We start from the raw sequence: 12,471 nt of genomic DNA, 5'->3' as shown, positions 1-12,471 counted from the left end.
CAATGCTTCCAACCAGAGCATGGAAATACACCTTAGTGTGTGTGCTGTGTGACTGCAGAGGTCCTGGAGAAGGGGACCTTGCTGTAGAGCAGGCTGATGTTCCCTGAAGACAACAGAGGCAGCTGGGCAAGGCCACAGGCCACCTTCCTTCTTGGGGCCCTTTCCCTGTCCTGGGCTCTCTTGGGTAGCAGTAAGTACAAACAGGGTTTCCAAAGGCAAATGAGGGTTTTTCCCATGAAGGAGAACACAGCTTCAAGCTCACAGGAAGGTACATGCAGCATATACAGTTAATTGGGTATATATACTAAATATATACATATACGTGTACACTACACATTTGTTTTAGGGGGATAGGTCTCTCTACAGAGCCATGGCTGTCTTAGAACTCACTAAGTAGACCAGGCTGGCCTCGAACTCATAGAGATCCACCTGCCTTCGTCTCCTGAGTGCTGGGATTAAAGATATGCACCATCATGTCCAGATTATTTGGGTTATATTTTTAAGAGATTTATTTATTAAAACTTTTAGGCTTTTTAAAATTATATTAAGTGTTTTGCATATATATATATATATATATGCATGCGTGTGTGTGTGTGTGTCACACACATGCTTAGTGCTAGCAGAGGTCAGAAGAGGCCACCAGACCCCCTGAGACTGGAGTTATAGATAGTTATGAATGGTTGTGAGCTGTTATGTGGGTGGGAATCAAACTCAGATCCTCAGGAAGAGAGCGGCAGTGCTCTTAACCACTGAGCCATTTTCCAGTTCCGCTGTATTATTTTTTAAAAATCCTTTAGGAAAAAGGTTTCCAGAGAGTAGGCCTCTGAGGACCTACAACTAGAGCCCTGTCGTCCGGCTTACGTGAACACGCAGGCATCCCTTTCTCAAGCCCTCGTTGGGTCACCCTTGGAAGTCTACAACCTGTAGATGTGTTCGGCTTAGAAAGGGCTTGGGGCTCTGGAGATCACAAAAACCTGCCAGGGCCCCTAAGAAACAAGTAGCTAGGGCAAAACAGACCCAAGATTCCTTATAACAGTGGCACTGCCATCAAAAGAGGTGACAGCTACCACTGATGGAGGGCCAAAGTGTCTGCTCACTCAGCCCCACTGCCACCTTTCCAGATCAGCAAAGATGTCTCGTTTTGTAGCAGAAACCGAGTTTCAAAGAGCCTAGATAGTACATGTTAAGCTAACCAATTCCACATGGAGGCTAAAGCCCACTTCCTAGCCTCAATGACCCCTTAAAGCATCTGCCCTAGGTAAAGAAATACCACCTTATACATGGGCCTTCATCTGCCTGAGCACACAAGCCTCCCCTCACACATGTTGGCTAGCACCAGGCTTCTTGCCCGGTCAGCAGGTCAATGTGCTCTTGTGAGCATTCCCTACTTGGTGCTTGGGCAAGACTGATACCTACCGTTCATTGTTCAGGGTCATTCTTGGGGGGTCCAGATTGGGGTTCTCCATGGACTCCATCTGTGGACACCTCAGGAAGTAGTAGAGCGTGTGAAGAGCATCAGGGGACCATGTGATGGGCTGTGGTGGCTGGCGGGCCTGGCGAGCAGGGCTGGTGCCGGGGCACAGGGGGTGGCGCCCTTGCATGTGATGCATGGCTCGCGAGACCAAGTCACCTGGAGAGGGGAAGGGGAAAAGGCCAGAGTCTGAGTTCCCAGCCCACGTTCTCCTCGGGTGGCAGCACCCTTCACTCAGTGTAATTACTGTTTACCCCAGAGTCAACAGGCTGAGGAGGAGACTGTCACCTAGACCACAATAGCAATTTGGTTTCCCTTTCATTCCCAGTCTTGCCTTAGCAGCTGAATTACAAGCCCTTGGCAGAGCTGACTCCTCCAGAACTTATGCTAATGTGGTTTCCTTTTCAACATCTCTACTCTCTCTACCGCCCCAGGGGCCTTCCCTCAGTTCTCTGACCATGGGAACCAGCCAAGCGCAGGCTCTGGAGTCTCCCCTATGTTATCATGTGCAAGACCCGGGGATGATAAAGGCTGCCATCATCCACTGAACACTCAACTATACACAGAGGATGCAACTCCTTAGAAATAGAAGTCAGCTTACTCCCTACAGTGCTAAGGATCAAGTATATCGCCACGTTTAAATGAAGGCATTGAGACTTATCTGCTGAACATATCCAAACTTATGTGTACATAAGTTATGAGCCTATAGTACATGGGCTGTGTCAACTAGTTGATTCTAAAACCCATGAACTTCACGTGCTATGGGCTGTACCCTGCCTTACTGGAATCTGTGGGGTCATAGGTCCCCATATCCTGTGTTGTGTTTCTGTCTTGGTCTTTTCAACATCCCACCAGCCCCTGACAGGAAATGTTCCATCATTGTGTGAGGCCACAATGCTGAGAAAGGATGGTCTGAAACAGCCCCAAGCACCTGCAGGCACCCCTGTTCTGGGACGAGTGGCGCCTCTGTGTTCTCTAGGCCTGAGAACTCAGAGCAGACTGCCACAGATGGCCCGTCCCACAGGAAGCCTTAGAAACCCAGCTAACGCCGGAGTAGCAGAAGCGACCAGGTTCTGACTGTGCCTACAAGTTGCTTTAGATCAGCAACACCAATGCATTACTTTATCTGGCCAGCCTCCATCACTCAGCTTACAGGTGTCTGGTCCTGCATTTCTCTGTGTTCCTAGAGTCCGCAGTCTCCCACACACAGGTGTTCAGAAATGCCTGGTGAGTAAATGGAGCAGTCTTGTGCATGAATTTCATCTCAACAATTTCATTTCGAGGCTTGACTTAGGCATTCTGGCTGCCACATTCTCCCAGTACAGTGTCAGTGACTGGGTTCAAGCAGGGATAAATGAACAGAATTGGAACACCCCACCTCAAAGAGCCCTCCGTGTATTATCTCCAACCAAGGTGGACACAAAAGACACAAAGAATCCCTCCTGGTCCTTTTCAGTCCTCAAATTACAGTTAGCTGCCTTGGGCCTCGGGCCAATTCCAGGGCGAAAAGGGTGGTGACTATGTGATCCTGATACTGGCCACGTCCAGCAACTCTTGATTGCCTTGGTCCAGGGCAAATCCTTCGGTGATTTTAATATTCAGTCAGGTTTAAAGATCATCCCCAACACACCTGATCAAAGCCCAGACTCCAGAGTCTAATACTTGTGGCTTCAGACTGAAGGTCAGTTACTGCTAGTCTGTGTATCCTAAGTAAAGCTCTGAGCCTCAGTTTCCTCATCTGTGAAATAGAGATGCCAGCACAGATCAGTTTTGAGGAGTCAAAGGAATAATAAGGAACCAAGTACTCAGCAAAGCTGAGGTTAACACAGCCTCCACCACCATTCCTCCATCTTTCCTGAACCCCTGGGGTTCTCGCAGAACCACTGCTCACACACAAACACTGCCCCATATTTCCCAAGAGAGGAGGAATCTGGCCCTGCAACACCAGCTCCTGGGTGGCAGAAACTGGCATCAAAAGCAGCAGGAGGCTGCACCTCCAGCCGTCAGTACCAGCTAAGTTGGTGGCAAAAAGCCGAAACCTGGCTCCTCGTTCTCTAGGTCTAAATGTCACAACAGTTGATGAACCACAGGGCTACGAGAAATCAAAGTGTCTGAGATAGCATCAAAGAGAGGTTGTGTTGAAATGCCATTCCGAAGGATGGACAAGGTGAGGCCATTAGCGTTAATTATTTTTATTGTTGTTTTATTGTTATTGGTGCAGCACCCTTTGGCAGCATATTTCTAGCCAGAACGCAGGCAGGAGATGCAGGACAGCAAGGGAAACTGCCTCTGGAGTTTCCTTTAAGGGAAAACAGGACACGGGGGCTCAGAGGTTCAGAGAAACCACGGAGGCAGAAGAGAGGTAGCCAGCTTCCTCAATCTAAATCCTTGCTAAGGCCAGCTTTTCTCCAAGATCAAGGGATGGAGGCTGCAGATAGACAGGACTTTTGGGAAAGCTTAGGCAGCTTCATCAATGGCCAAAGCCACGGCTCACCTTGGAGCCTCTTCTTGGGTGATTTTTAGCTTCTGTCATTTTCTATGTTTTAAGCTTTATGATAGACATAAAACACAGGTAAAAATCTCATCTGATCTTTAGACCCACCTTGGAAGGGGTATTTATTCCCAGGAGTGCAAGGATGGCCACAGCTGCAAGCTAGCGCGGAAGCTGGTGAGGACCGTACCTGGGGCTCACCTCCCCCACCAGCTCTGGAGGGTGGCATCCATAGCACACGGAGTGCGACCTGTGAGCTGGGGCAGGCCACTCACTGGTACTGGCTATAGACCTGTTAACAGCTCACAGGTTAACTCTAGAAATGAAGAGTGACTTTTTAAAAAGATACCCGTGGCTCATTTGGTAGAGTGCCTGCCTAGCATGCCCAAAACCCAGGGTTTGATCTTCTGCCTGGGCATGATAGGACATGCCTACAATCCCACTTAGGAGACAGAGGGAGAAGAATCAGGAGTTCATCAGCTGTACTAGAGTGTTTGAAGCCAGCCTGGGCTATATGAGACCTTGTCTCAGGAAAGAAGAAAAGAAAGAAGGGAAAAAAAAGATATCTATAGCAATTTGACAGTAATTTTGTGTTTATCTAAGAATAATTTTTAAAAATCAGCCTTTCATTTTACACATCTTATTTCATTTTTTCTAGCTACCCATCTTTATGGTATTTTGCAAAGTTTCAATCTGTAATTGAGGGCACACATATCTGTGGTCCCTTGGCACAGCTCATTCCCGAAGCCTTGAGGTGACTGGGCTGGGCCCTTGCACAGGTGGACGCTTGGTGCTTTTGGAGCATCCCCGTATTGTACTTGAGAATCAACTGATCCCAAGCTCAATGAAACCTTGGCCCCATGCCCAGAAACACCCACCAGGCATGGGAAAACAAGCCCTCGCCGCTTACTAACCATGGAAGACTTGATTAGAGGTGCTACAGGTTTCGTGCAGCTCATTCCAGCCCTCATTATGTGCCATCAAATAAAAACAGCAGGCGAGAGAGTCTGGAATATAGCACCATCTTCAAAATAAGGCCTTAAACATCTGGCCACCCTTAAACAGAAGGGCTTTGCTTCCTGCCCATTCTTTCTCTTTAAAATCCTCATGGGTACAGAGGGTGAGAGAAAAATCCGAGGGCCAGGACTCTCTAGGCAGCTAGACCTGTTACAAGAATGGATCTTCCAAACTTAGCAGGCCAGCTGGTCCTGGGCTAGGCACGGAGAGTTAACACATGGAAAGTCCAGGGTGAATTCTACATCCACGGTGCTCAGTGCCAAGTATCACTAGCCTCATTAAGGTCTTTAGTCTCTGAAACAAAATTAAAATATCTGCCTCCACCTTTTTCCCCTCCCTTGCAGAGTAGGTTAGCAAAACCTTCGGTTTCAGAGGGAGGGACCAGGCAGTGTGGCCTGTGACACAGCCTGTTCTGCTGTCTCTCAGAAGGCACACTGAGGATGTTGTTTCTCGGTATCCTAAGGAGTGGCCAGGCCAGGCCAGAGACCAAGCCCAGGAGAGTTTCAGGAGACAGACTGGGCGGGACAGACCTCATCCCTTCGAATGCGCCTGTGGACTTTCACTCCCGTGCACACAGAGAGCACCAGGTGCTGTTATCTGTGCTGGGGAATGTTGCGTACTGGAGAAATGCAGTAGGCAAAAGTGAGCAAGGCACTAACAACTTCTAGTCAGAATGGAAAACTAAATTCCTTAGGAGTAAATACCTAGGTTTCCAGTGGTGGCTTGTGCTCTGGGCGGAATGGAGGCTGAGGATGAGAACTGGAGCAAGAACAAGGGGCTTCGAGAGGCTCGAATGACTTAGTGCCAGAGCCCAGTTACTGCCTCCCCCCCCCCCCAGGCCCCATCCTTACTCAGCTCTGAGATGCTGCCCACACATGTGGCCAGGAGAGACTGCTCCAGCGTCCGCAGCTCCAGCTGAGCATAGGCATCGGCTCGCTCGTCGTGGCCCAGGGACCCACTGTTGTAGGGACTGAAGTAGGCCGGGAGGGAGAGGACACCTGTGGGAGAAACAAGACGCAGAGGTCACACTGAGAGCGGAGAGAAACTCTGCAGAGCAGACCACAGCTTCAGCGCCCTACCCTGTCCTGACAGAGCAGAGTCATAGGACAAGCCCCCCCTGAGCCTTGGGAAGGGGGGTCTTTCCTCTGCTTGGTGCCCTGGGGTCACAATGAGAGAGAAGTGGACCTCTTCGGTGAAGGTTTTACCCACATGTAGACAGAATTTGGAATTGTCAAGAAACTAGGCTATAGACTCAGGCCCTACATTGAGCATTTACAGCAAGCTTTGACTGGGCCAGAGTGCTCCTTTGTTCAGGGTTCTGGAGTGACACTGAGCCCCAGCTTTGTTCTATAGCATTTAGACTTGGTCAGTTCAGGTGAGCACCGCCCTTCATAGGCCAGCTGCCTGCAGAGTCCTCTCTCTTCTCCAGCAACCCATTTCTCCTTTCGGCCCAGGAGGCCGGAGCCACCACTGGGGAGGGATACTGCCCTCCCTACTTTACGAAGGGGACTGTCCCAGCCCCTGGCCAAGGCCAATTAGTGTTTCTCATTAGCATTCAGCAACAGGGTAGAGATTTCAAATCCATCCCAGGGGATGCCAGCTTGTAAATCTCTCCAGCTCGCAGCTTTAGCATGTACCAGCAATGCAGAACCTGTGGCGTGGAGATGCCCACTGCACGCAGAAATTCCTATGTTTTACGCACATGTAGAAATTCCTAGGGCAGGAATTTCCAAATTCTGGGAGCCATTGCTTCTCTGGTGGACTGTTCAAACTTCTGCCTAGTATTTGTTTATGTATTGTTAAAAAAAAAACTCCATAGAAATCTAGCCATTCACTTTGGAGGTGAATCTCAGGAAATCTAAAATTTCCTGAGAAAACTGTAGAGTTTTTAGCATGTGGGCAAGACCGAGTTAGAGTCCCCACTCTGGCATGCAGGGAGGTGACAAGGGTATGCAGCAGCAGGGGGTGGTTAGGATAGGCTCTGGAGTTCATAACCACTGGCTGACATGTGACTAGCCACGTGATCTTGGGCAGGCTACATGGTCTGTCTGCTGACTAGAGACAGCGGTGGGAGACCATAAATCATTCTCAGGTAGGTTTCAGATCCAGTTAAGATGGTTCTAGAAGGTGTACACTTGTCCCCTAGGTGTCCAGAGTTAGTGACCACACCACCAAGGCTCACGCTGCCCCTGTGAATGGCTCTTGTGCATGAGAACACAGCTGGGTAATGCTAGGCCCTTTGACTTATGCATGCTCCCCCCGAGCCTGTGACATTTCTCTCTTGTGGGACAAAGGCACACGGGCAGTCTTCCTCTAGCCTGGGCCCTTCCTGGCGTATCTCTGTGGATCATCCGGCAGGTGCAAGTGACAGGTCTGTCAATCCATCCTCCTTGGTACCAGAGTGACTGAGGCTAATCCTCTCTGGGCCCTTACCCCCATCACAGTAAGAATTAGCTCCACAAGGCTGGAACCAAAGCCTTCCTCAAATATTTATTTCCACAGGACGAGAAAGAGCACGTGACTGGATGACTCTTAACCCTTGCCAGGGTCCTGGTCCCTAAAACAGAAATTCTAATTGCTGGGTCAAACACATTAGGACGAGTTGGCCTCTGAGTATTAAAATGAGTTGAACAAAAGAAGAGAAAGCTACTCAAGTGCAGCTACAGCCCCAGCGGCCGGGGTGGGGGTGGGGCTCCTGCGGCAGCCTAGTGCGGTCTCCCTTCCCACTGACAGAAACAGCACTGGGGACATGTGGATCACATCTGCAGGGCTTACGGCAAGGGCACAGGAAATTCAGCTGACTTGTCAAAGGCCTCCCAGTGAGAAATTTTATGTCACTAGATCTGGCAGCAGGGGCGGGCAACTCCGCTAGTAACTTCCTATTTTGTCAGTTGTCAGCCATCCAAAGGGGCTGAATACGGTGGCAAAAGTAATTAGGAACCTGTTATTAATAATAATCAGAATCACAGCTTTGAAGAGACTCTTCCCTATCTATTCTATAATTTATTCTTTCATCAAGGAAAACAATGAAGACAGGACTAAAGCTGACTTTAAAATATTTTTGTGTGTTCACAGAACGTGCCTACAGGGCACATGTCCACATGTAAAGGCTTGAGTGTCTGTGCAGACTCAGAGGTCAGAGGCAGCCACACAAGTGGCCTGCTCTACCACTCCCCACCTTATTCCCCTGACACACGCGCTCTCACCTAGCCTGGAGTAATACTGGTAACCAGAGAGCCCCAGTGACCCCCTTGGGTTACAGGCCCATTTGCAGCCACATTCAGTTATTCTGGCTCTGAGGTTTCAAACACAGGTCCTGACGCTTGCTCAGCAAGGACTCTGACCCATGGAGCCGTCTCTCTAGTTCCCACCGCAGCCGACTTCCTAGGTTTTCTGCATCAGGCATTGTGAGAGCAGCTCCCATATTATTTCACTGAGTCCCTCAGACTTCATGAGGTGCTATGCTCGCCCTCCTTACGGATGACAGATGCAGGCAGGACGATGGTCATAGAGGTTACCAGACACTGAAAATGGATCTGCTACAACTTGAAGCTCATCACTGAAGAGATTCTTAGCTGCTGAAACGAAATGGTATTTTAATTTTGATCACCTTGCCCATTCATATCAGTGATTCTCAACCTTCCCAATGCTGCGACCCTTTAATACAGTTCCTCATGTAGTGGTGACCCCCAATCACAAAACTATTTTCATTGCTACTTCATAACTGTAATGTTGATGTCGTTATGAATCATAACGTAAATAACTGTGTCTTCTGATGGTCTTAGGTGAACGTACAGCACTGTGTGGAGGTCAGAGAACAACCCTGGATATCAGTCCTCAAGCTCTTCCACACCTTTTGTCTGAGTCAGGGTTTCTCTCCGGATTGAGCTTCGCCCTGCAGGCCAGGAATGTGGCCCCCAAGCTCCCAGGGCTCTGCCTAGTCTGCTTCCTCCCTGCCATCATCACTGGGATCACAAGCGCACAGAGAGCTTTGCTCTTCCACCAGTCAGGGTTTCTCATGGCCGCCCCATCCTTGAATCTTGGAACCCCTGGCTTTGCAAAGCTGCAGCCTCCTGCTCCTCTTCCACTCTTTCCGATAGTACTGCATTCACTCAGTTGCAAAGCAAGAGATATCTGAGCATCCTCCATTCTCTCCTCCTTCCATGCCACCAACTGACCACTGCTTTAACCACCTCAATATTTCAAAATTGGCCACTGCCCTGCTCCTCACTCTGGCCTTCGCTGCCCTCAGTCTGCAGCTCTCCCAAGCCTCCTCATTGCCCCTAAGGAAGAAATTCAAGTGCGTTTGTCCAGGGAAGACTAGACAGTGTCTTTCCTTCCTTGTCTGAGACACAGGGGTGAGGAGTAACTCTGCTAGTCAAGTGGCAAAGCTCCCAGCATGTCCCCGGATGTCAGCAGTGGGGGAAGCCCAGCACACTAGAGTGTGCCTTCTCTGAGCTAAGTTTCAGTGCTGTTTTCTCAGGTGACTGCAGTTCATAGGTGGGGGTAAGTAAGGAATCTTCCCATCATATTCCTTACTAGTGCCCAGAGAGGGTGGTGTTGTGGTAGGTGGAAAACTCCACCCTAAAGCCTGGGAACCCGCCTTCTCACAAGGAGGCGACACCCAGGAATTAACCCTGGTTTCTGCTTGCAGAGGCGCAGTCTCTCCTGAGCACATGCCATTCCAGGAGTGGAAGGGCAGCACACCTTGCTGGCAAACCAGAAGTTTAGTTCAAATGAACAGAGGATGATTTCAACTGCTTCTCTGAAATATAGGACCGATTTGAAGGCACCTCAAGTCCTCTCTAGCACTTGAGTGGACCCCTCAAGCACTCCCCACGTTTGCCATTCTAGTACTTAACTGCTAACTGGTCAGCAGTGACAATAAACAGAACTGGTGAGTGCTGATTTCTCTGTGTTCATTTCACAGTCATCACAGCATGTGTGTGTGTGCATGCATGTGGGTACATAAGCACAAATATGTGCATGGGTGTGTATGTGTGTGTGTATGTGCATGTGGGCACATAAGCACAAATATGTGTATGGGTATGTGTATGTGCACATTTGGGTACATAAGCACAAATACGCACATGGGTGTGTGTGTGTGTGTGTGCATGCATGTGGGTACATAAGCACAAATATGTGCATGTGTGTATGTGTGCATGCATGTGGGTACATAAGCACAAATATGTTCATGGGTGTGTGTGTATATGTGTGTGTGCATGCATGTGGGTACATAAGCAAAAATACATGCATGGGTGTGTGTGTGCATGTATGTGTGTATATAAGCACAAATACACACATGGGTGTGTATGTGAATATCCCCCCCACTTTCCACCCTGACAATATTAATGTAAAAATGTCTTTTTTGTGTGCGACTGAATGCAGCTTAGATTTTCCCGATACTTCATTCCAAAGCCAGCCAGGCTGCAACATAAGTGCCCTTCAAACTCAACACCCCATTACCAGCACCCTCCCTAGCCTTGTGAGTGACTTCTACAAGAGTAAGTCTCCTTGCAGGCCTGTGACTGAAGCCCCATTTCCCCTCCTTGGTACAGGGATCCTCGTGCATGTGCCAAGACAGCAGGGACCACCACCTACCCCACATCCTTCAGAGGAACCAAGAGTTCAAAAGAGGACAAAATTCTGAGACAAGTTAAGAGAGGTGTTTGTGTGTGCATACAGGGAACAGGATGCCTAAACTGAGTCTGACCAAATGCTGACCGTAAGCGAAGAATAAGTGGGAGCAGGCTTGTGCCTGCTCCATATCCTATGCCAGAAGTGGGGTACACAAGCTTTTAGGCCCCTACAAGGACCTATCAGGAAGCTACTACCGCAGTGCCCAGTCTTCTGGGGACACAGGTTTACATGGGTTGGGTCACTTGGCTAAAGCCTTGTTCAAAAATGGCAAAATGGGATGCAAACTCAGCAGCAGTCACTCTGTCTCTAGGAAGGGACTGAGGTTCAGACTCCAGGGGGATGAGTACAGGAGGGGGACAAGCACTTCCGGTGTCCCTTGTATCAGCACTCACAATTTCCCTCCTCTCTCCCTTTTTCTCCCCCTCAGTACCAGAGCCTGAAGCCCCTAAATGACAGGCAAGAGCTCTACCACTCAACTCTGTCCCTTGCACTTGTCTCACTTTTATTTTAATTTAATTTTTTTTTAAATCTTAAGTGGATTGGTGCTTTGCTGCATGGATGTCTATGTGAAGGTGTCAGATCCCCCGAAACTGGAGTTACAGTTGTGAGCTGCCGTGCAGGTGCTGAGAATTGAACCCAGGTCCTCTGGAAGAGCAGTCAGTACTCTTAACTGCTGAGCCATCTCTTCAGCCCCCTTGTCTTACTTTTTGAGAGAGGGTTGCACTAACTTGCCTAGGCTGGCCTTGTACATGTGATTCTTCTGTCTCAGCCTCTGAAAGAGCTGGGATTATGGGCTCACGCCACAAGGCATAGCTCATATCCTTCTCTTTAAAAATTTGTTTTTCTTACATCTATTTGTGTATGTATGAGTGTATTTATGTGTGTATGGGGTGGGGTCCCCTCCCCCGACACACACGTGCACAGAGGTCAGAGGATAACGGGTGGGTTCTCTCCTTCTACCATGGGCATCTCAGGGATGGAACTCAAGGCAGCTTAGAGAGAAGAGCTTTTACCCACCGAACCATCTCACTCCTCTCCCCACTTTCTCTTTTATGGGCAGGAAATTAAAACCAAATAATAATCACCTCTGGTTAATACTTTGCTCTAGCTAAATTACCAGGTGGTCCTACTGTGAGGTATTTTTTTTTTGAGGTGGGTGAGACCAGGAGCCCAGAAGTAAGAACTCAGAGTTACAACTGCCCAAGTGGCCGAGGAGCAAAATTAAAGGCTGGTGAAGTAAGACACAGAGGTGTTAGCCATCCCTTTCTCCTGAGAAGAGGGGCAGTCGAAAGTCAGTGCCACCAGGTAGGGACTGGAAGCCCCAACAGCCTGATCTCATCCATGGAACTGTGAGGTGCCTGCTCTTTTCTCCCTCAGCTTCTTGGGGAAGCCCTAGACAGGGCGAGGATCTGGAGAGGTGGAAAGGGCCAACAGAACACTAGACTGCCCCACAAAACAGTGCTGGAGACTCCAAGTCCCCTGAGAGTGTTCTGACACTTGCATCCATTCTAGCAGACATCAGTCTGGTCACAGACAGCACACTGGGTGCTCATGAGGAAACCAGCCAGCAGAGACCACGGATGCCGCTCGAGATGTCTGGAGCACAAACTCGCTTCAAATACAACTGCTTCACTGATGTTGGTGTCTTTGCAAGAGGGTAAGAGAAAAGCTGCCTAACCATGTAGACCGATTCGGAAAATTAAACTGACAGGTGAACTGTGGAAAACACAGCAAGAATCACAGCAGGGGCAGCTCGGGGCAGAAAACCAACCATGAACAACTGAGCTTCTTCCTGTGGAAAAAGGCTCGGTGCTACTTTGAGTACTTTTGAAGAGATTCTAGGTGGCCTCGC

The 12,471-nt window shown here is 49.2% G+C and overlaps 1 protein-coding gene across 1 annotated transcript in view; it reads right to left on the bottom strand.

Annotated features, from left to right (window-relative positions):
• The window catches only part of Abtb2 (ankyrin repeat and BTB domain containing 2), a 155,528-nt gene that overhangs the window by 33,786 nt on the left and 109,271 nt on the right, over positions 1–12,471 (bottom strand). Inside the window, exons 2-3 of the mRNA XM_075961570.1 lie at positions 5,831–5,977; positions 1,417–1,630 (exon numbers count right to left, since the gene is read on the bottom strand). Of these exons, the coding sequence (XP_075817685.1) occupies positions 1,417–1,630; positions 5,831–5,977 (361 nt within the window). The remainder of the gene's footprint in view (positions 1–1,416; positions 1,631–5,830; positions 5,978–12,471) is intronic.

The sequence above is a fragment of the Microtus pennsylvanicus genome, chromosome 2, assembly GCF_037038515.1.
Source record: "Microtus pennsylvanicus isolate mMicPen1 chromosome 2, mMicPen1.hap1, whole genome shotgun sequence".
Lineage (NCBI taxonomy): Eukaryota > Metazoa > Chordata > Mammalia > Rodentia > Cricetidae > Microtus > Microtus pennsylvanicus.
The sequence above is the reverse complement of the archived record's forward strand: the minus strand, read 5'-3'. Positions and strand labels throughout refer to the sequence as shown.